We start from the raw sequence: 25,123 nt of genomic DNA, 5'->3' as shown, positions 1-25,123 counted from the left end.
TTAGACTTTTTAGCAAAGTGAACTGCTAAAGGTACTCATAGATGCCAACAATTTCTATGTATAATGATACTGCAAAAACGAAAATTACCACTGTCTCGTGTCAGAATATAAGTAACTAAACATAGATAGGACATTGAAGCCTGTAACCTTTCATTCATCCTTCAAATATCATACAGTTACTGCAAGGTACCTTTTCTCCAACGCCGTTAAATTATGACCTGTAATATTGTTTATACAAATGTGTCTCAGTATGAACTTGAACATTGTTTACCATCATTCTTTTTATGGCCATAGAAATGAGCGCAGTTCTGCTAAGCAATTCTGCCCAAAGCAGAAGAGGTAACGGGCGGTAAATTTTATCAAAACAAAATGTATTGTCTTAGGGACTAAGTCGTGTTGTGCTCACTCTGTTATTTGTGACAGCGCAATGTCCCTGTTCAATCCTGTTGACTAGTCAATATTACGGGTTACCCGGGTTCACGTACGCCTGGAGTACGCCCTATAATATCTAAGTGAAAATGTCATAGCGGCGTCCATTTACATAAGCATTACGTATCCAGTAAATTACCCAAATTTACTAGCAAGATCACAGAGATCATTTTATCGATAGCTTTCTGTCTACATCGCATGTCATTTACATAACGATCAAAGGCAAGAAAGATATAAAATTGGTGTGTCCTTAAACGAAACAACCACAATATTAATAACGATTCATATATAGATGGATAGAAAAAAAAAAAAAGGTACGAGGTAAAAAGAAGATACCCGCCCAAATACAAACCATGGTTGATTATGCTAAAAAAAAAAGCATATTGTAGTGTTTGTTGATGTACCGCAATTTGTGTTACGTTCTGCTCGTCGCCATCATCTAAAGGCAACTACAGTGGCCGCCTTTAGTAACTCTTCTACTCTGCATTTATAAAAGTCATCAGATATTCATAACAATAACTATAGTTGTATACCTAAAGACAATAGGAGCAGACACCCGGGCTTAGCTGTAGTGGGGCTTGCGTAACCCAGGTGATAATCCCATAGAAAATGGGAAAAAAAAAAGAATCAATAAGGAAAGCGAAATCGTTACGTGTCCACGGCAACGTGCGTGTTATTGAGACTGGCCGATCGACACGAGATTTATTTGCGGGGCCATTGCGGTCGTAAGCAACACAGTGAGTCACGTTCGCAAGCAGTCCTACGCGTACACGCTTGCCTATTCGACCGTTCAATTTACTCGTGTCTATTTGGTACGCTTGTCGGTATATGTTAACGGTGCACTTTACTAACTTTTAGTTTCGGCTGAACCGTTGATGGCTTTCGTTCGTATACTCGGCGCTTGTGTAGGCAATATACTATCGGTTCGTTTCCTTCTGAATCAAGACGATCCTTTTAAGTTTGGACAGTTTCCAGCAGACGCTGCCGCTGGGTTATAGCCCCCGTCTTCCCTCGCCTTGCACGATCTGTTGTGTGTCGAGTGTACCGCAGCAGTGGAGAGTTGTTGCAATCAGACTGCTAACAACAGCGACAAGAACAACAAAGCGTCTTGCGACAACAACTGCTGCTTCTGCTAGCACTTGTTTGGCTTCTCTTTCTTCTTCTACGGTTATTGCTACTAGAAAAAAGACAACGAAGTGTCTTTCGTTTTTGATCTTAGATTGTCGAAGTTGACGCTGCTTGTACTTAGCGCGTCTGCATGTCACATGTCGCATTAGATTGTTGTCGTTGGGCCACCGTGCCTGGCAGCCGGCGTAGAGTCATGACGCGAACACCTCGCATCCCAGCTTGGTCGGTCGGTCTGTCTGTCTGTCTGTCGGTTGAATCGACTCTCGAATGGATGCTCAGAATGAAACAAATGGAGGCAGTGTGCGCATAACCCCCGCGTGCTGCGTCTGCTTCTGATGCTGATGACAATGTTATTTCTGCTGACGTTCTTCAGCTGAGACAATTCATCGTTTTGTTGAATCTCCTTACTCCGGGATATTTTGCTGCAGCCTATATGACAAAGAAGGCCTCCAGCAAGAAAGAAAGTAGAGCCTTGGTTCGCTTTTTTCTGCCTTTTCATTCCTCGACACAAGGAAAGGTAATACGCTGTCGGTAACGCGTAATGAAAGTTTACCTGTTTCATGCTATTAGTTTCAAATGTTTGATATATCCGAACGGGTAGATGGGCTAAAGTAAGCCGTCTGTTCTATCGATTGTTCCAAAGGTGAACGAATTGCTCCAGCTCAGTGGAAACTGTTATTATTGCAATCGTTGGGAATATTAACACAAAATAGGCATTGTGAGATCCAGAGAACGTTTTCCGACGGATTCACAGTTAACGGACGAATGAAAAATAGATGGAAAATCGCTGGTGATGATTCCAAGTGACGGTATTCTATGTTAATGTTTACTAGAAGCTAAACAATAATCCAATGTCTTAAGGTAGCTACAAAATAAACAAAAAATAATATATATATATATATATATCGTGCGTCATAGATAACACGGTATAGTTCACCGCCGCAAATATCGTCAACGTTCTGTTTAACAGTGGGTAACACACCGCGCTTTGCATTTCGTCTCAGCATGTCCGAAATATAAACACGTATTCATGTTGAGACAATAACAATATTACCATTATGATTATATCTCAGACTACGCTCTAGGTATCGCATAATGGTACACAACCAACCTACATTAGAAGGAACACAACAGCAACGCCACTATGGAATAAGGCCAAGTCGACTGCTTTTAGTCGATCTTTTCCATCAGTCCTAAACATTTGGCCGAAAAATGATGGATAATGCCAGCCGTACATGTGACAATAAGTTATAGAAGCCAACGTAGAAGGTATCTGGTCGATGTGGGCAAAAACGATGGTACCAATAATTGGAGTCCTATAGAATTGTGTAGGAACAAACCTGAATCATAGTTGTGTTTTATTTACAACGGAGCAATGGGTTGACCGCATCAAGTTGCGTAGTACATATATATATATATATATATATATATACATATATATATATATATAGAAGCGACTGTTTAACCGAGACGTAGTATTCTCTTTTTTGTTTTCGCTCAGTCAATAAGATATTAAGAGGTGTCGCAGTTTACGGCCAGTCATCTTCTAGAAAGGTTTTCCGTGCCTACCATGTTTGTCTGACAACGTCGTCCTGCCGTCTTTGGGTTAAAAATCGAGTCTAAGATAATATCTATATTTGACATATAATAGCGACGCGGCGTATTGGTATTATTATAAACGTTTTCAGAGGACGTCAGCATTTGATACGTGTATATATATATATGAAATGATTGTCTCATATACAACATAGTGTCTATATAATGGATACTGAGAAGCGTCGCGTACATAATTACGCGCGATATCGGCGTAATCACGAGCCGACAAATAGACTATCGTAATCCGCTAGCTGACGCACGTTTCCAATGGGCATTTTCTATGTTCTTTATACTTCACTAAAGGTGAACGGAGGCGAAACATGCGCCAGCTAGCACGCACGCGATGCTGCATGTGTTTAGAGATACCGGAGAGACCGGAGGTGCGGTGAAAGGGGAATAACTTATGAGACGAAAAACCGTAGCAGTTACTGCATCGATAAAAACAAGATAGATATTTTCTTCCAAAGGAAAGAAAGAGTCTGCTGAGAAAATGGACTGAACGTGTCTACGGCATTATGCCAGCGAGGACATCGATACTACAACTACTACGATGACCATTTTTGTTACCATGGTTATTGTCGTCTTACACTGACGGATATTGCGCACCTATACGTTGATTTTATCATAGCAACGACCGGACTTGTTGTTTTGTATTTTACGTATAGTTGAATACACTGGCGTGTTTGCGGTCTGATTCCGGTTGTAGTAATTACTAGATCTAGCAAGCATACTTATTTATTATCGCAAATGATCGCCCTCGGTGCCGCACGGCGTCACACTTCGGATGATCACGCCCGGGAACGGAAGCGAACGTAGCCCGATCGATCGGTGAAAGTTCAGCATCTAAAACAAAAAAAAAAATTATCCAGCAGGCATACGACACACGTCTGGTCCCGTGCCATTACTGCACAGACGATTATGGTTTCTTAACAAGAACCAATCGTTGCGGCTAAGAAGGGGCGAGCGTCTGCAGCAAGCCAGCTTAAATAGCGCCCGAAATAACGTTACGTTGTGCCGCTTTTGCTTATACTTCCGACCTCTAGAAACTCATCCAGACAAACATGGTCTTGCAAATCAGCAGTTCCATTGAGGGACACGAATTTAAAGGCTTTAAGCGGGCCAGGTGAATACTATCAGACGATCGTATGAGGAACGGTCTTCCTCTAAACCGCGCCTGACATGAAATGTTGCTAGCCGTAAACAAGCATCGAGAGCCCAACAGCATGCGCCGCTCTCATAACACTAACGCTTGAGCAAGCTGACACGCCGCATCAAAGGCAAAAATTCAAGTGGGTTATCACTTCAAACTAATTTTCGTAAATAAGCGGCCTAATTGGCCTAAATTACTACTTTTGTACTATGTTATGTATAAAAACTAAATTCACTTATGTAGGGCCGTTTTTTTCCGGAATGGAATGAAGCGTTTCTTGAAGAAAACCCTTAAAAAATTGCAGAATCTTTGCAAAGCTCAAAGGCTTATAATCGAGAGAATAGTATATCGGCCAGATAAAGCTCAAGGTGATAGACTTTTCGTAATATTTAATTGGTTAGCAGCGAACGCGGCTACATTGAAGATAATAAATACGCCCTTTAAGCTAAAGCAATTCTTTGTGTACAAAAGAAGAGCCGGGAGGGTATTGCCAATTTTGTATATGAGATTCTAATCTGTGCATGAAATTTCGTAACTTATTTACATAGCTTTTGTGGATTCTTGTAACGCGCTCAGCATCTGAAGGTGCAAGTTTGCAAAAGAGAACATTTTCAGATTCAACTTAATGCACTTTAATTCCAGCACACATAAAAGGAAAATTAACTTGTTTTTATATTACAAGAAATTTGTTTGTCTTGACTTTATTAGAGAAAGGCGGTTCATTATGTACAAAAGTCATACCTATACACGTTTACCTTTAACACAATATTATTTTGCATATGTTTTTATCATTACGCGAATTCACACGCTATAATGACTTTTTACAAGTCAATGTTTTTATCTGCTTCTGCTATAACAGTGGCCTTCTGTAAGATATCAATAAGAAGGGCTGTATGTCAAGGATGGATCTTTGTGTTTTCGATTTGTATCTTTAGCGGCACTGGCCCATCGTAACTGTCAATTGACCTGGCCTATCAGATATGCCACTAGTGCCTTAGCTAGAGATCCTCTATTGTAACGGTCCTAAAATTGACTTCGTTCGCGAAGGAATTACGCTTTGAAAAACCGGTTGAACGTGTCTTCTGATGAAAGCTTTTCGTTAGTTTAGGATTCATTTAAGGCCCATAATGTACGTTAATACCGTAATTTAATCAATACATTTAGCCACTTTCTATCTAAGAGCAATATGTTTAGACAGCAATAACAAGGAACAAGTAGAGCTTTTCCTGAATCAGACAATTTATATTTTGATTTTTTGTGTAATAAACGAACACCTTTTTTCTAATGGAGAAACATTTGAGCAATGTCTCTTAGGCTAGCGCAACCCGTTTTCTTTACCTTGGCCAAAGTTAACCGACGACAAAACCTATTCTTGGAAAAGGTGTGTCGTGTCACTTCATAATATAAGCCACTTCATTATGCGCTTAGAAAAGGCTCAATCTATATTCGTCTTCGACCCATAATTGGTTCATAGACCCATATTGGTCATATAGAACGTCTCGTCAAGCTAAAATGGGGTAAAGCAACATATGAATACCCTAGTTATGGATTAGAACGCTCTCAGATATGCTGTTTCCGTTACAGCGCAGATGTTTCCTTACACATACGCCTTCTAGCGCAGCTCACACGCCCTTCGCAACACTATTTTTAAAGTATCAAGGCATAAATACAGACAGTTATCCGTCGAAAATAAGCATCAGGAAAAACAGCAAAGCACGATTGTAGAGCATCGTCTGCTCAATTTTGAGTTCAGTGCAACATAGATGCGGCAATTTCCGGGCCCGCTCGAGGTATTTGTTTTTTTCTTATCGCCCGTATCTGCGCGTGAGTGGCTTGCCTCTCGATACGTGAGCTTTGTTTATGTTAATGTCTATAACACGTTACAAACGGCGCACATTTGTCTGCATGTGGGGTCTCTAGATTTTCGCATCGGCTGAAACGAAGTACGATTAATCGTGCTCGTCTGGACTGGATTGTGCAGTGAGAATGTTTTGCTAATTTACGCTTAACCTAATCCGTCATGGGGAAATGAACCAGGGGCATACTGTCGGCGTAATGCACAAAGGGTAATAGTGCTATGATTCCCGTAACGGGCAGCATCTTCTATACTGACACAGACAAATAGATTGTAACGATAGCTCGTACGTTAAACTTCGGATTATATAGTGATGTCGTCGAGGGGAGGTTTGTATAGCTGCATTGTAATCCCTGCATAGGTCTCTCTGTAAGCTTTATTCTAGTCATAGTCGAAGTTGTTCTTTTATTAGAGGGCTTGAAGGTTTCTTCTGTTGTCATCTATTGCTCGCAGACACGGCTGACGTACGTTAATCCTTGTGATGTAAAATCGAGTTTTTAATTATTTAATTGTAACTAAATTATAATCTTAGATATAGATTATAATAATAATTGAGTAGAGTCATATCAATTATAGTTAACCAATGCTATCTAATTAGAGATAATAAGTAAAAGCTTTAGATGGGAGAATATCTTTCCTCCCGTGGTCGGTGAAAAAAAATCACAAACCTGCTAGTTTGGAAGATTTAAATGGTAATAAAAAACGTATTTTGTTATGTCATTGTATTATAGAATGATTTCGTAAAGAATGTTTGTGACGAGAGTGCACAATCAGCTTCGTATTTGGTTATTGCAGCGGTCGCGGTAACTCTCGCTTACCGCAATAGGTGACTATAATGGCACCCTTTACATTGTTGCTTTTCATCTGCCATAGAAACAAATGACTTCGATGTCTGACAAAGAAAGATAGCTACGTTTCATACCTAATCTATTTTAATACAATAGCCTATGAAGAGGACCGTTGTCTATTCCCTGAGCGGATGCCTGAAATGTCACATAAACGGGTTTTTCTTACTACAACCTAGGATCTGCTGTAGAACAAACAGTTATTTAATTCTATTAAACGAAGCATGCATGGCGATGCGCGCATGTTCTTCACTGCATAAACGGCGCTGGCCGTCTACGCAATTGCTTAGCGTAGTGAAACTATCAATTGTTTCCATGGAACTCTTTTTTTTCCCTCATACGATCCTCAAATTCTAATATGAACATCGAAGATACAGATCCTTCGTTCAAAACCTTCGTTTCTTTCAAGGAGAGACGAAGTAAAGCCAGGCTGAACTCAAACAGAATATGAGGTTATCAATTCCGTTAATCAAAGCACGTCTCGTCACTTTGGGTTTAATGTTTCTGCTTCTCTTCAGCTTTTCTTCACATTTTCACTATGTCAACTTTTTCTATGATCTACGGCTCATCCTAGCTTTCCAACGTCCGACCAATTTCACGTGTCCTTATTTGTAAGAGCGTATATGTATTTAGCGGTAGTACTAAACGTATAATCTGCAGACCTATACAGCGTAAAGTGTCTAGATTTCTACAGCCGTACTAAATATCAAACACAACCAGCAAAATTATAAAATAGCAAAAAGACCGGTCAGGAGAGAGACTGGCACTGAGTATGACTTAGATACGCTGAACTTGCTCGCGCATGGGTCGATTCAGAGACGTACACAAACATATAGACCATATCTATAAACACACGCAACAGTATGGCAATTGTGGCGCTGGTGGGAATATTTCTTAAATCATTTGTCTTAGACAAAGCACTTAAATGACAACGCGTCACATTTGTTATTTAAGCTTAATGGATTGGCCTTACGCGGTTCGATGTCGCCAGCCAGGGCCATGTACGTACGCCGACATTGACACGCAATGGCAGCCTTGAACTGTGCTAAAGCCTGTGCTTGCCGCTGTCATCCTGGCTAGCGACAACGAAACCCCCAATGGACCGGAGCATTAGAAAGATATGCGTATGAAATTGTCGCAAATTGTAGGCAACAGTTCGTTTTCCCTCAGTTGCCGCTATTAACAATTTCAGTGAAAGAAAAGGAAATAAGTTTTTCAACAGCGACAACCTGTGATAAATATCTGTAAGTGGACATTTCGATGGTAAAACGCGTTTCAGATATCGCTTTGATTCTAAAGTTAGAGCGATAGCAAAGTCGGCTCTCACCTATTTCGACGTATAGGCTTATGGGCACGGTTCGGGCGTATAGTAGACTGAGTCGAGAAGTTGTCTGACTTTTTGTTGCTATATTTCAGGTACGGGATATTTCGGCCTATGGAAGTACTGTCAGTTGATTCAGGATGGCCAGGGTATAACTTGCGCGGGGACGTTGTCGGACTTCACACAGATTCCATCGATGGCGTTCCGTATGGCCACGGTCCTGGTTGGTTTGTCGGTGGCCTTGAGTATTGTCTCCATTGTCACTATGCCTATGTTTTGCTTCGTTAATACGTCAACCACCTTCCACATCTGTGGATGGCTCCAGGCTTTGTCAGGTCGGTACTTGGAAAAATGGCTTACTAATTTGCTGTTGATATGTCCTATCGAGTCCGCTAAAACTAGCAGGAAACATTAGGAATCTAGTAACACCTTGACCCGTCTGGCTGTTATTCAAATAAGCAAATTATAGAAATAATTTCGTATACGAACGCGTGACTCGTTATGTTATTTTACGTGTTAGCGAATACCCAGACATGTAATTAGCTAATTGAAAAGTAAACAATGTTGGGTACGATTCCTATTACACATTAGAGCTTATAAGCTAAAATATAGAACGGAGAACTAAGCTCTTTTGTTTGGTATATAAACTAACTACTATGCTAAGGTAGGCTTGCTTATAACAATTCTCAGGAATGACTCTCCTCGGCGGATGTTTGATCTACCCGATCGGTTGGAATATTTCGATTGTGCAAGATGTATGTGGACCTCTCGCTGGAGAGTATTCTCAGGGCAACTGTGCCGTCAGGTAAATTGCAGAATTCCGATGCATAGTAGGCTGAAATTCAAAGCCAATGTGGATAAAAACGACCTTGTTTGGCCTCACCGTGCTGTTCCTTTCATAGCCTCGAAACAATCGTCACGCGATTAGGTTACGGTACCGCCAGTACACATCGTTCCATAAAACCTTACCTTCATTGACTTTTACGCAGGTGGGCGTTCGTGTTGGCGGGCATTGGAGTGGCGGATTCTGTCGTGCTCTCCATCCTTGCTTTTGTCCTGGGCAGCTACTATGTTAGGATGCTGCCTAAAAACTACCTCAACTCGAAGGGTAACCTATTTGAGAGAATGTATAACACATCCACTTCAACAGCAACAAGAATTACAACAGCGGCCAAAGCCACAGGAACAAATAGCAAAAGCAACACCCCATCTTAACAAATCAGACCCACATTATGCCACAATTAGTTTTTCTGTGTTTACGAGCTATTATTGATTCAATCGCATGTAAATACTTGTAGATGTTCCCCTTACAAAACACATGCTTGTCAGTCCGAACAATAAGGTTCACAACACAGTAGCAATAATATAGTACCAGTAGCAATAATATAGTGAAACCAAGCAGCTCTGGTAAGTCAAACAAGTCGTAGACAGGGGGCAATGGTCGCTGGCGCATTTGTGATGGAAGAGCTTTTTCTCTGTGAGAACTCTATACGTATTTCTTGCACGTCAGCCGGTGAGCGCTGCATGCTAATATGGAGCACCCATTTTTCTAATGATGATAATGCTGTTTGGTGAACGAAACTGAAAGTCATATATTTCAATACGATGATTGGAAACCATTCAGGAAAAGTAAACATGCACTAGATAGTACGGGATGACCTAACCTCGTATCAAGAGCTTGTTAGCATTCACACTACCAATAATTGTGCAGACACCTAGTGTTTTAACGTTTGAAACAGTTAGATCAATCGGAGACATTGTATCGCATCATCTAAAAGAGTAATTTAGATTTATATACATGTAGGTCTAAAAAGTGGGTTGTTGGGAACGCAACTCATCCCCCCCTCCCATGTTCTCGGAATGGGCATTGTGCCTATATGGTTATGGAGGTCCGGTTCAATGTAAAGACCCAATCCAGGACGCAACCAGTAGTTATGACTGAGAGCACAGGATGTTTTCATTTTATCTCGGTAAAGCCGTACTAGATATACGATACAGCGCTTGCTAATCACGCACAAAACCCGACTAGGCCCTTAGAAACATATAATGCAACCTTTTACTCATCGCCTTAGAAATAAAACATGTACGACTCTATCACTCCGTATCCGTCACTGTCAAGTAAATTATATACCTAACATCTACTTGAAAAACAACCAGGAATTATGAGCGAGTATCATGTGGTGACGTTTTACATTGGCTGGTACCATACCCTGTCTTTCGGGCTATTCGACCCATCGAAAAATTCAAAGCTCGCGGTTATTTACTCAAGTATGTAATTAAAAGCGTGGCACCGCTGTCAGCGTATCTAGTTACTGCCATCGTAGATACGTTCAACTTCGATAATATAAAGCTTTTAAGAACATCACTGCTCAAATTATCACGCGTCTTCACCCACTATAATTTAATGCTTATCACGATTGGAGTTACGCCTATATTACCCGCTTGTATAAACGTGCGCCTATAACACTGACTTCACATATATCGTTACCTAGCGCGAATTTCGAATAGGAGCAACTGTTGAAGTCTGCCGTTTATGGGCGCAGTGCTACTGTCGTTAAAATTTCTTCAATAAACGATTTCCGTCAAAATAGAATGTTTCCTAGTATATGAGCACATTATAATCGATGGTGAACAAAGGTCTTCTTGTTGTTTGTTGTGTCAGGTACGAGGACAGATTCGAATACACCGTAGGCTTTGCACAATTGTGATGTTACTAGTTGTTATTATCGTCTAGATCGACTGCTAATAATCGGTGCACGACAACATTACAAGGAAGATGGTCTGGACGATAAATGAGATAATAACAGTAAGAGCGATGCGTCTTCCTCACGCAGCATTCGTGCTTAACCGGAACGCTGCTTCTGCACGTCACGCAGACATACCTACTTGTGTAAATGAAATGCTGAATCGTCTACGTCACTGTTTATTCGATCTTCATTTCTCGTAGTTGCAGACTAATTAATAGCTTCAGTGACCTGACAATTTATGATCAAATGTTAGCTGGCCAAAAGCGTACCACGGTCTGACGAAAACAAAACCAGTGCGTTTATTATCGGTCACTAGACCATGACGACCACTTAAAAAGTCCATGTTCACTCAAGCTGTATAAGTAAATAACCTTCACGTTTTACCAGCGCCGGATAAAAGGGCTTTATCTTGTGGCATAACTCAGTGAATATCTGAAGGGGCTCACGTGCTTTGCTTCCTTCAGTAGCTCTCTTCGGCAACCGGCTGATGTGTGGTATTTGCAAGCAATGCACGTTCCGCCAGCTTATAACACCCTTTCTCTAACCCACTAATACATACGTATTTATCTAAAAAGACGGTGTCGGTCATTAAGCACAGCATAAATCCATCGCTTCCAACGCACCGACTCCGGATCATCAGCGTACCTACTACAAATAGACTATTAAAGTTTTCAGAGAACCTAACGCGGTGAGATCTGCGGTTCGTTCTTCAGCACTAGAGAACACAATCACCGGCTTTCATCACGAGCTCTATGTATCATACAGATATATCATAAGAACAGTATCATTAAGTATATTCGTTAAGGACATCTTGGTGAGATCTTCTAGAGGTCGTACACACGTTTAGTCTACTACTAGTGACATTGGCTATAAAGGATGATACGTAATATAACAGTTCATTGGATATGTTATAAAATCTTAGTTCTTTTCATTTATTGCTAAAACACAGTCTTGCCTATGCGTTATCAACAAAACACGCAAGCATCTAGTAGTTTGTCACCTAGCGTTCAGAAATCGTTTATTCAAACGTTACGTGTACTAGCACTCATACGATTATTATGAGGATCATGATTGCTTTATCTGATCTAACCTTTTTCTATCGTACGGACCGCCACAGTGGTTTCGTTAAATGACTTAAATTTTCTCTCCGAATTTCAGTTCCCAGCGAAAAAATGAGCCGGTCCGGTTCCGTTGTTCCTGAGGGTTACGCACCGTCCCATTACTCACACGGCTATGGCTTTTAGATATCCGATCTGCGGTTATAAATGAAATTGAAGATCAATACATCACTGCCCCGTATCATACTAGACTTTTGTCAGACACCCCCAACAACAACAACAACAAAAGAGAGCTCAAAGACAATCGTACTTGTCGTGATCCGCCCTCGTGCCGACTTTTCATAGATGACACTGGAAATCAGTTGAACTCTGGTGTGCACTGACGTATCAGCGTAGGCGATAGATGCTGGTAACTTTGGTGAGGTCGCCGATCGAGCAGACGGATCGTGTTTACGTTCGCCTGGCCCGAAGGACTGTCGATTAAAAGCTTCGGTAGCATGAGCGATGCCGTTTTATACGCTGTAGATTCTTCACCGTCTTTCCAACAGCGATTGAACTTTTACCGTAGATTCGTTATGTCCAGATGAAACTTGTCACCTACTGTTTAATCACATTGGTCATATAGCGATAACGAATATAAGGTTGAATCTAGGAGGTCGGGCTGAGTGTTCATATTTAGATATACAATCGACTGTACGCAATTCATCATTTCAAAGCAGAGCTATCATTTATTGTGTAGAACGACGTTCACCTATCGATTGGAAGGTTGGCTAAGTGTTCTTTATCGTCGATTACAAGATAGCCTGACCTAGCTCCCCGAAATAGACACACACGTTCATTCATTCATTCATCCAGAAGACTTTGTTTAATGCTCAAAGCCCCTATTAGGCCCCTGTCGGATTTATAATAATCACTTATCATAATGTCACAAGACTGCTTTGTTATGTTACTATGTTAAACATTAGATTGTTTTTGCGCCCTAACAAATGATATTGTCAACCTTTTTTTTTTTTTTTTTTGTATGCTTCTTGTTCGAATAGGACAGCAAGGAATTAACCCTGCGGGTACCGCAGTGGCGCTTTTCGGAGCTGTGTCTAATACGAAGGTGTCGTTCCCTGATCAGTCTTTGATAAGCGTTTGCAAAAACAAATGAAGTTCTAGAAACGCGTATACGAACTTGATTGTCGTTATGATTTGCAAAATAGTTTTTTTGACAATTCAGATTTTCCTCTAAAATTGTTTGAAATAATTGAGATCGTGACTGTGAGCAAATGGGAGAGAATGCACTAGAGAAAAAGGCGGAAAAAAAAAAGAAAATCGTTTGATCGTGCATGAATGAACGAATACATGACGTCCTCTTTTTGTGATCGCATAATTTGAGGATAGCGTTGAACGTTTTCTGAAGTAGCCATAGGGTATATTGAAGTCGCAGGTCACTCTAAGCCCCTTCGCCACTTTTACCATCCTCCAACTGGCGGATTTGGCGCTTTAAAGATACCCCAAAAGACATACCCATAGATACACACCATTACCTTAATACTGTTTCGCGCTTTTCAAAGATTCGCTTGACTCAACTGTTTGAACGACAAACAAGTAAATTATAGCGACCTTGTTATGGGTACCCAACAGTAACCGACTGTGTTTGACCTTGATTATTGGGAGATTAGCTGCAAGAAAACAGAGACAGGGTAACCGCCTAAATAAGATATATGGCGAAGGGTGCTATGAGCCTGTTAAGTGAAATATACAACCACTAACTGAATGTGGATATACGACGAGGTATAAACGAATATGTCGCTAGATGAAGAAATACAAAAAGAAAAACATACCATATGTATTTCACCATCTAACCAAAAAGAAACCGACCATATATTGAGTACTTGTCCATGGGTCCAATATCATGTACATAGATACCTGCTGTTATTTATGCTGATGAGATGACAAGCGATGCGGATACTGATATAAATGACGAAGAAACCCAAGGTTATATACAATGGACGATGCTAAAATGAATGAGAGTTGAATAAATAATATCAAATAAATGTTGAACATATCAACTAATTACACTGGCAGTGTTATTATTTGATGCTTAGATAGAAACTATATATACACACACACACACACACACACACCACACACATATATGAAGGGGCATCAACAAGAGTGGACCCAACGTGGTGATTCAGATAAAACTCGATCGCTTGTTCGCTGATTATATTATGAATGTTTATACAGGGTGCAGCCCCTTAATTGGGGCTTTTGCTATGCGTTGTTTTGAAGACCGCACCTAAACAAGGACATACGTCTTAACGTAATTTCAGTATACGTGCTAAAAATGTCGTTCCTAATAGTCGCAATTATAGCCCTGCAATTTCAATTCGGAACCTAAACCACTCATTCCCTCTTCACCGATAGTCAAGCGATATTAATAGATTTCTTTAAACTTGTCCGAAATTTTGCCTAAATACGCTAGCGGAATTGAATTTTGGGCTGATCGCAGGTTAAAAGTGCCAAAAAATGGAAAGAAAAAGGCGCAAAGATATTGATAGAACTAACCGTTAGAGCCTGTTTGGTCGACTCAATCGACAACGGAAAATTTCATATCTGAAGCGGCCGTCAATTTCTTAGTCTAAAATGACCTTTTCAGTCATTTTTGACTTTTTTGTATATAAATTTTACTGAAAATCTTCCGGTTTGTGTTAATTTTTTTTTTTTTTTAATTTTTTAGTAGCCCCACAAAAACTGGAAAAAGCGTATAGTTTTAATTTTAGGAAAAAAAAAAATTGAATTTTGAGTCCTAATAAGATTTCGTTGAGCATAAAGAAATTGGATAAGAGTTCATATTTGCTCAAATTCTGAAAGTGCCATATTGTTTTTACGATAACAAATTTAGTGTTTTGTTCTAGTGGCAAAGATAACGGGCGACGACATGCCTGTTACGATAGACAATCCACCAAATTCTGTCCCACCTTAAGCATCGTACTTCGTATTACTACGTAACTTTAGTACGATACAGAAAATTATGCTTCGTTCGTGGATAAGTACTTATAGCGCTACTTAACTTCGGGAAGCTGCGCTTTCAAGATTCAATATGCTAAGGAAAGCGAGAATTGTCTTGACACAATTGTCCAAGAAGTCTCTCTATAATTAGATATATGAAGGAAACTTAAGCGACATTTAAAGCCGTAGAACATTGTAAACATAACAGCCTACTCAGACTGAACAAAATCTGGTGTAAAATAGAGCGAACGCTATTTACGTTTCTGTTGCTATCTATAAAAATTTCACCAGGGCTCCATGTCATATTCGAACTTTTTTTGGTTGGAAGGTCCTTCTTGTTTATCGTATAAGATTGCGATAATGTTTATTGTCTTTTTATTTATAAAGTGGGCACGCCGGCTTTTGTGTACCAAATGCTAAATATTCATGATTGATGCTCACTCAGACATTTTCTGAAGTCGTTTCGACGCTTAACCAATACCGTTACGTAGTCGAACGTATAGACGATCAAATTCGAGTCATCCGGGTATATCACTGCTGCAATGAAGTCCATTCCGTTCAGGCAGAACCTGGTTTGGAAGTTACAAATAAGAACGGACCGGCCACGCGCTGTGGGATAGAGGCAAGGGGACGATGTTATGCAGTGCTTATGATACGCGAATTATCTGAGAAAAAATGGCAGAGAACAGGGTCTACAAATCTGTGCCTGCTCTGTTAATTAGAATAAGCAACTCTATATTTTAACAGTATCCAATTTTAGGCAATCAGCATGTATTATACGAGATAATTATTTATTAATAATAACTTAAAATAATAAAAAAGTGTGTAAACGAGCAGCACGCTCGGGAAGCTTACAACGCTCACATACGACCTTTGGTGACAAGTGAACATGAAGAGCACTTGGCTTGATGAACGATTCGATTAGGGTAACTTGATTATACTCTTGAACTTTTCATTTGAAACCAGCATTGCGCTACTTCAACGGTGATTCGAACTTCATTTAGAAAACTCCGATAGACGCTTCATTAACAAATCTCAAATATACACTTACGTATGCTGGACTATAGAGAGATAACAGGTTTGCAAATTGGAATGAGGGTTGGATTAATGAATTTGTTATACTTCTTTGTCGCAATATGTCTTAGAAAAACTCGAATAGGGCCTGATGCGCTACCAATAAATCATAAGCCTTTCGTAACGTAATCTTTCATGCTATACTAGAAAGTTGAATCAACAAAATACATTAAGTAATGTTTTTATTTTTCAAATATTACTTCCTGAAGCACAGACGGAACATCTACTAGCAGAGAATAAATTTCCACCGTCTTTCTATAGCATTAGCACTCACTTATAAACAATTAACGTTAAGGTGGTCCACAAGTGAAAACAAGCCGTACCTTTCTCTATTGGCTCTAATTTGTTCCGCTATATGTTCATCTGCTATACATAGCCGCTATCTATCTTCCATTTTCGGTTGCTGTCCACCCATCAAGCAGCATTGTCTGGTCGTATTCGCTGCCGAGAAACGATAGTAAATTACAATAATCATATAATTGTCCAAAAAAAATCATTCACTGAAGCTTACCCGCGTTAATAATCCGTCACGCTAAACTAGCGGGCTCCCTTATCATCTTTTTAGAACATCGTAGCTAGCAACAGTGCTTATGCTACCAGAACGTCTGAAATCTAAACCGCAATCCGCTAGACCGCTTCATTGAATGTCGGGCGACTTACGTCGACAAACGGCCGCTAATCTTGCTTTGTTCAACTAAATCCTGACGAATAACGCGCAGTCTTAAGACAAACAATAACAACAAACATCTTAAATGGGCTGAATACGTGTCGCACTGATTGCCAACGTTGCAGCTTTTGCTACTAAGAGATAACTACTGCTGCGACTGGACAGTGTCGGTATTTTTACCGCCTCTACAGAAAAACAGCCCCTGTTAAGCCTCGACTGGAAAGCTACGGCGTTAGGTCTCGTATTGCCTGATCAATAATTTATGATACACGTGGATAGACGGACAAGATCTCCGGTGCAGCATGTGAGAGACGCGCGTTCTTTAGAGGGCGCAAAACTGTGGGACCAGCCTTGATTTAAGCGATTGAACATGTACACATGATGGATGCTGCTGCTGTAGTCCGTAATGTCAAATCTGCGTAAACTGGAAGATCAGTATGGGAACGGGCTTCAACAAGGCGCAGTGTGTAACGTTTTTTCATGTGAGGCTACGTCTGCTAAACAGAGAGCGTGTTGAACGAAAAGATGACGATCGGTGTATGACGCTGTTTCCGAATGTATGACTCGACACGTGCATTTACTTTGCTATATAGCTACTTGTATTTCAAACTATAAGACAAATTGTACATGTACAAATAGGCTAGTAAGGACATCGACCGAAATCGGCTTGGGTCACTTTTTGTCAAGTGCAGGTTTCTCTTGGGGCCTGCAGCTTCCGGACGACCAACTCAACAACTCTCCGCTAGTTAAGCTTGTCAGAAATAAACTGAGTACTGATAATCTTATCGCAGAGTCTCATTACTTCTAACGGCGGCAATGCTTAGCGATAACAATAGTTTTTTCGTACTGTCAGACGACAAGACACGACCAGCCTACCTATTAAGCCAAGATCAACAACTGGAAACACGACTAATAATTGCTGTCCAGGCTGTAAACTGAACAAATCACCAAAGCCCTTTTCGATGAATATATCTTCCAAGGTAAATACTTCTGATCGGTTAGCTTTGTTTACCGCTCCCACCAACAATTCTGATCCATGACCCGTTCCCCAGTTTCGACAACTTACTGTTAAAAATAGACGCTCAACTATTTTGAAGTTGATCAATCTATACTTGTCATTTTCCCCGTCTGCATTGGTGACGACAGGTGTCGTCGAATGTGTGGCTGCAGGTGTTTAAATATTGTTGCAGCTTCTGTATGTAGCTATTGTTTGCAGCAGCAGCAGCAGCAGCAGCAGCAGCAGCAAAAATCACCGTCACCGGCACCGCGTCGTCGCTACAACTATTTCCAGCATTTTCATTGTTGTTCACTTCGCAAAAGAAACTGGTACTTCTACTCCAGCAACAGGATACGTGTATGTAAATTGTCAAAATAGAAAGAAAATTTACAAACGGCAAATTATCGACAATTCTCGCTTGAGCGCTCGCCGTGGCTGCTCCTTGAACACACGTTGCCGGCCGAACGCAATGGTCGACACGGCCGTTTTGAAATGAATCCGAACAACGGCTTCCCCGTCCTGTGGCCCGATTCCCTTTTATATGATAACTCTACATACAGTAGCATTTATGTTGTTCAGGCAGCATGAACGCTGCGAGTCGCTTCTAGTGGATAATAACAGCCATCACGTCACCGGGACGACGGCGACGACGGCGACGACGACGATGGTGATCGCAAGAATCATAATAATTAAAGGCGGCGGGTAATAATGATAATAGTAAAATAATGATGGTAACAAATTGACGAACAAGCATACGTAAAAAAGGCTTGACAGGGGACACGGGCGTCAATAACTAGAAGATATATGGCAACGTTGCTGTTACGTTTAACACTGCTGGTTGTAGCATCTCAATCGCAACTGCTGCGCCAGCGGCAGTACAAGCAGGTGTCGAATGTGAGCGCGTATAGAAAAAAAAAAAAAGGAACAAGCGGGCTGCTCTATAGCTAAAGTCAGCCGGCAAAGACCAATAAACCAGCTATCGAATCAGTTCGCCGATCGCAAAATGACGAGTTCACGGTAATAATGCTAGCCAGTCGAATGGGGCTAAAACGGAAGAGGTCTCTAGTTAAGAAGGACTAGCCATTTATTGTAATGGCAGCTCGTATCGTTAGCGTTGCTACAGTTTCATCCGTCAAAGGAATATATACGGACAGTCCATTGTCTGCATGGCTGTCTGCCCTCAGTGGCTGAGCTGCGTCACGCGCCTATGGCAGACAAACAATTTCACCATGCCTACAACAGCCGCGGTAGCTAAATAGAATCAACAAGACAAACGCGCTGATCGCGGCGCGTACTTCGGATCGTACAATTGAAATTTGTCTATCTTGCAGTTTAAGCTGCCGCTGTGGGCCGACGCCATCGGCAGGATAAATGTTAGGCTGGGGTTGAAAGGATGAAAGGGAAGCTCGTTAACGAGTCATGCTGTGGTATCTACCCAGAAATAAGTCGCGATAGTGACCATTATTTTAACAAGAGGGACGGTACCCTATTGGAAATAAATGATAGAAGTCGTTATATGACACATTCTGTTATGACATCTATGAGCGGGTTCGAGTTAGCTGACGCTCATGTGTTCAGCACGGTCGACCAACTTATTAGCAGTCGTCAAAATTTGCTTTTCTATGAAAAATCTAGTAAAAAATCTAGATGACAAAAAAAAGGAACGCTGGCAGGTCGTTGCGCTCCTACCTCTATCTTTCGCCTTTGCTCAAATTTTCCGCGGATATTTCACCATTTGATAGCGATAGCCATCTTTATTTAGATCGATATCTGACCTGTATCGATTTGAGTTTATAATTCACAACTTTACAGAATTTTAAGCATTACAATTGAATGTGTTTAAAAGTTGATTGAGCCTTAATCAGCTTAACGTCAGGGGTGTAAGAACTTAAAAAGATGCTTTTCACCAATCCTAATTTTCTTAGCGAAAGAACGTACCGAAATATTTTGAGTATGGCTTGTTACTTCAAGCGTTTTTTTTTTTTTTTTCTACTCGGTGACAATCAGCTTAGAATAGAAACGTTTATTGATTGGGTTTAGGGAACCGACTTGATTTTATGCACGATCTTAAGCTTTGTTCGGTGACATTGAATCCAGTGAACTGTGGATTGGTAAACTACCGCACTAGTCTTTCATGCAAATTCTCAATAAATATGATGCAGGAACACTAGTACGTGCGTAGTGTACGCTTCTTGGATTTTAGCTGCGGCCTCTTCCGGTTCAAAAGAGGTTGCAGTAAATTTCCACGAACAAACCGCTTCCGATGATTCTTCTGCGCTCATAGTAGCATTGTCACTACAGTTTCTGCTTCATTTGCTTAACGTTACGCACTTTTCGCTTAGCTACGTCGTCGCGAAGAGCCCTGCTACCCGTTGCGGTGTACCAGTCGATAGTTGCCCAACAAGCGGCTGCTGCATGCATTAAACACCCACCGCAAAGGGACCTTTGTCGTCAAGTCTTCACCGTCGATGTAGTCAATCAGTTAGCATTGAAGTTATTGTCGATGATAGAAGTTACCGCCACCTTTTCCGCGAGAATAGGCACAACACAGCAAGTAGACAGTCGGCGAGCAGCGCTCGACGTACATCAACCCAGACGCCCAACTGAGCGCGCTAGCAATTCTAGCTAGATATGCGTCCGTGCTGGAGCGGACTCGCAAACAGGGAACGTTTTTCTTCGCCGATTTTGCGCCTTCACTTGTCGCTACGAATCTCTTTGCTTTGGAAAGTCGTTTTCCTACCGTCTCGCTTCAGTCCCCCTACCTTCGGCTGCCTGTTTCCAAACAGACATATGAAAAAACGCGTAAAACACGACGATGACAGCGGAATATGGAGACAAGCGAAGCTGCAGCGGTACCGGCCGTCGTTGCTAAAAGTAAACATCCGGTGGCCTAAAGGACTTTGTTATCTCGCAGGTGCCGCTGTTCGCTGCGCCAGCTCCTTGGCCGCTTGTTATTGTATTACTATTGCTGGTATAATGAGCCTACTGCATATATATATAATGATGACTATGATGTTATGGTGGCGATTGTTGAGCATCGTGCGTCTGAATGCGTGTGCGCAGGCATGAAGCGCTGCAGATGATCGTCGACGGCTAAATCGATGACGACACAGGCGGCACAATCCAGGGATGAGCAATTCCTGTCTACAGCTTAGAATGGCCTCCGATTACTAGACTAAGCGGGATCATAGCGGAGGGAAAACGAAGAAGAGGCAGTACTACTAGTACAGGCGTGCTACCTTTATTGCCAAATCACATAGCCGGTAATGCACTGAGCAGTGGCGGAAGCGGCCACGGTTACGGTGGGGTTGTAGTAGCAGTAGCAAGTCTTTTTCTCATACCTTGCTCCCTTTCTCGCTGTCCCGCCAACTGGTGAGCAGCATCGAAAAATCACAGCCAAAGCGGTGCCACAAGCAGTAACTGACTAAACTAGCATCATCACTGAAAACTTCTATGAACATAACTCACTATCGTTACGTACGCCGACATCTATGAAGTCGACGACCATCATTACGCGGCAGCAGCAGCTGAAATAGCAGGGCTACGACGAACGTGAGGTGACAAGGGAACTAATAAAATAACTAATCAATAACAGTAATCGAACGATACAACCAGCATTGCCATCCACTATTTCCATTATGATATATAATACAGTAAAGCTGTCATCAAATGAACGTTGAATAACTCTTCGTTAGGCCTTAATGAGAGAACAGATGTAGGGTCGAAGAGCGCAAAAAACCATTGGAACAGCTCGTCAGAACGAATCACCTCGTGTGATAACTGACCGCCAACCTATGCCTGACTATGTAGTGCTACATTGCGTCCAAAGCGTTACGGACAAATTGCGTATATACAAATGATCCAACATTGTCTCGTACGCATTTGCTACGAGCAGCAAATGGAACCAGCTGTATGGTCAGAGATCATGTAGTTTCTTTCGATGGCGAAAAGCTATCAGAACTTCGATTTACTATAGAAAAAAAAGCCCAATTAGCGATTCGGAAGATGTGGGTCGTTTTTTGTCAACTATATCTACTTACAGTTTCCCATTTGTTTTAGAGTTGAAGGAATAGGCGTATTAGATCTGACACTGATGCTATTTGAGAATCGCAACGTAACGGAATCGCCTTTGCCGGCCAGGCTGTGGGCATTCTTCGTACCGGTTTTCAGCAGAGAGGAGAAACTTTCGACAGACATCCAATGCTTTTTTGCCTGTTTTGTTACTTTACCGCTATTGTTTCAACAGTGACAGTCGAACGACACGCGCCATTGTTTTCTCGATGTCTGAACGTGAAGGCACATTCTATGCTTCGGATCCTTTCAGCATCTTCGTTGTAGTTTTTATTTCAACGCCATTTCATCGTTTTTCTATTCTTTAAAGCTGAGGCATCGAGTTCGTAAATGACGCGCTGATATACTCATGCGGCTCAAGCGAAAAGTTCGACCATGCCCGTGCGTCATTGAAACGCGCTTGCAATAGCTCCCCTGTACATCCCTTCTCCTTAGTAGAAAGTGACCGGTCTTTTCTAGACAGACAATACTTAATAGCTGATAACGTTGCTGCAAGCTGCTGTTTAGGTGATATGATCATTTCAAGGTGTAATCCCCTGTTGGCCAGAGCGGTGACAAACAAGAGCGTCAAAACATATTTTATGGGTTGATAGGATCATATATTGCAGCCACATGGCCGTAGCATTGCCACTGTGGGAATAGTGCAATGGTCAGGGATGATGATTTCCTGGGAGAGAAAGGTTACTAGGGCTGAGGTTAAGGGAGGCAGCTTTGGCGCATGCATGCATGCTCTCCTATTCCATTAAGATCCGTAATAAAACTAGGAGGAAAGATATGACAAGAGTCTTCGCTTTAGAGCGGCGAATATATGTGAGACTGAGTCTCGTAATTTTGTAAAAATCAAGTTATATGTCATTACTAATATGTGCTAACTGCAAAGTTTCAACCAGATGTTATGGCTCGTTGGTTGTCTTTATTCTACAGTAACAGGAGAACATGCCCCAATACCGTCCCGTTCGCAAACGTTCCAGCAGTCTTCAATGCAACATGAATCCTTTCTGGTAGTATTGACACACTCGAAGGCTACTGCTTTGATTTACACAAGTCCTAATCCACTCATAGATTTTCTATCTAACAGTCTGCTCCTTAGCGCCTCGTTCTGACAGAAAGGCTGGGTCTATATCGATATACACGCCTGCATGTTGCTTGCATACATATCGGTATAGTTTACTATGATACACAACGTGATCTTTACAGGCCACCGTTATCATTGCACTGAGAATCTCTCTCAATCCGTGTTCGTATGGATACTAATAGTGAACGAACTTGTGCATTTGTGACACGCAATTTGTACGAGATCTCCCTTTTCCCTCTTCTCTTCCAATCTAAGCTTCCATTGTGTGTTGTATTTGAACATGTTTCCGACGGGCTCGGACGTCCTCCCGCTAGATGCCGTCAATTAGTTTCTGTTATCCGCCGAAAACGATCGAAGGAGTTCGCCGGATGTACACGCCGTCATCATTTGTTCGAAGCTTTATCGATAGTTCCTCTTGTATCCTTTTAATCGGTCCTCGAACGTTATCTGAACTGTGCACGATCCAACGAATTGGGGTAAAGGTGCGCCATGATGTAAATGGCAGCACACGTGAACTATATATTTGGATCAATGTAGGGTCAGAAAGGAGCGGCTGCAGGACTTTCCTCCTAGGACTAGTACAGTATGCCCGATAGTGCATACAAGATGACCTGAGGGAGGATTCTTAATGATACGAAATGCACATCTCTTTAGCAACCATGTGGGGCGCAACCAAATTTATTTTTGTACTCTAATGTCGGTGACTATTTTTAAGCTCAAGATAAAATCAATGGCACATTTTGATCTACAAAATCTATTAAATCTGCGAAATTTAATGAAATAATAAATAAGAAATTTGTAAACATTATCAGCTATGGCTATGTAGATTACGCTTTAAATACGCGTACTTAAAATATTTGTTAACGGAACACAAACTGAATAGCGTGCAGCAAAGGGCCGCCTCTTTCTATACATAGCGCATTCACTAGACCAAGACGCCTGTTACAAACATACAACTTGATACTTAAGCATATTTGTATTTTGGAGTTTTTAACACGCCGCTGAAAACCGCATCAGATGGCCTTTGAAATCATTAAAGAACTTTTTTTGGGTTGCACAACTGCCCAAGATGAAAATCTGACAGAATAAATGCTATCGATTTGCGGACTCTCTGATTCTGAGGATACATAAAACTGTGATGGGTGGATTATGCAACATACATGTTGAGTCAGTAGTTATTATAATACAATAGTAGTATGGTAAGTAGACGTAAGTTATCGTTACCTCGCAGAAACAACTAAACTACCGCAGTGGTTGCCCCTATATCGTGCGGGCAGAACCTCAAAACGATGAGTAGTCTTTTGCCATAAACAGTATCAATGTCATCATTGCTAAGAAATGATAATTTCAGGGTATCGATGTGTATATAATGTACCTGGAAGTATGCCCTAGCAACTCAACTTCACGTACATACGAACGTGCACAGAAATATAAATGACTGACGCAGATGATTCGCTGCCATTCCGGATATCTGTTAGCAGTTATCGTCGTCAAGGTCGTACGACAAAAACATCGTCCTGACGATTGCGGGCTGGCAGAATATATAGTTGTCAATCAGTCAATAACCTACTTGGCTAGCTTGACATAATCGTCGATTCTGAGTAGGAACAAAAGAAAAAACAGCTTTTTCAACAACTACTTCCCTGTCCTTTTCTGCAAAAGGACGACTTGTTTCAGGCCGGATAGTCCCAACGGGACATCGGCGACACTACATATCAATTTCCCGCAACAGTTAGCCAGCCGACAAAGGAATACAGCTATTTTTACCAGAAATTTATTTTCACACAAAATTATATAATATATATTTTCATCAAGCCTCGAGCGTTTTATCGCTTATCAACAATGGATGAAGATCATCACACAGTTTCGTGGCATATAACGGCCGCATACGTAGGAGCAAGACATCTCGACGGTAGAACGATACGTCAAAAGCCAAATTGTCGTCAATGGCAGAAGCAGCACTGTATGCACCGGTCGTTGGCGTTCTTAGAAATGTACGCGCTATCCTTTTAGAATTGGATACTTTCTTTTTTTTTTTGTCAAAAAATATATTCGAGGCTTGTTAGATGACTTCATTTGTTATTATTGTTATCATCATCATTATTAGCGT

At 41.3% G+C, this 25,123-nt stretch overlaps 2 protein-coding genes across 33 annotated transcripts in view; one reads left to right on the top strand and one right to left on the bottom strand.

Annotated features, from left to right (window-relative positions):
• Positions 1–14,195, top strand: part of Tmhs (Tetraspan membrane protein in hair cell stereocilia) — a 60,137-nt gene extending 45,942 nt beyond the window's left edge. For all 4 annotated transcript variants that reach the window (XM_086978243.1, XM_022811969.2, XM_022811959.2 and 1 more), the window contains exons 3-6: positions 8,420–8,659; positions 9,015–9,129; positions 9,314–9,432; positions 12,230–14,195. In XM_086978243.1, coding sequence (XP_086834369.1) covers positions 8,420–8,659; positions 9,015–9,129; positions 9,314–9,432; positions 12,230–12,315 — 560 coding nt within the window. In that variant the 3' untranslated portion in view covers positions 12,316–14,195. The remainder of the gene's footprint in view (positions 1–8,419; positions 8,660–9,014; positions 9,130–9,313; positions 9,433–12,229) is intronic.
• The window catches only part of LOC111253075 (uncharacterized), a 41,566-nt gene that overhangs the window by 4,720 nt on the left and 11,723 nt on the right, over positions 1–25,123 (bottom strand). For 3 of the 29 annotated variants that reach the window (XM_086978252.1, XM_086978246.1, XM_086978253.1), the window contains one exon: positions 15,571–15,738. In XM_086978252.1, coding sequence (XP_086834378.1) covers positions 15,571–15,738 — 168 coding nt within the window. Of the gene's footprint in view, positions 1–1,077; positions 3,997–4,997; positions 7,142–8,330; positions 9,160–9,293; positions 14,133–15,570; positions 15,739–16,526; positions 16,645–16,714; positions 23,638–25,123 lie in introns of those variants that run through there. The other 26 variants (XR_015319693.1, XR_015319694.1, XR_015319692.1 and 23 more) reach the window with 25 other exon arrangements.

Source organism: Varroa destructor, unplaced genomic scaffold, assembly GCF_002443255.2.
Source record: "Varroa destructor unplaced genomic scaffold, Vdes_3.0 BEIS01000001.1, whole genome shotgun sequence".
Classification (NCBI taxonomy): Eukaryota; Metazoa; Arthropoda; class Arachnida; order Mesostigmata; family Varroidae; genus Varroa; species Varroa destructor.
The sequence above is the reverse complement of the archived record's forward strand: the minus strand, read 5'-3'. Positions and strand labels throughout refer to the sequence as shown.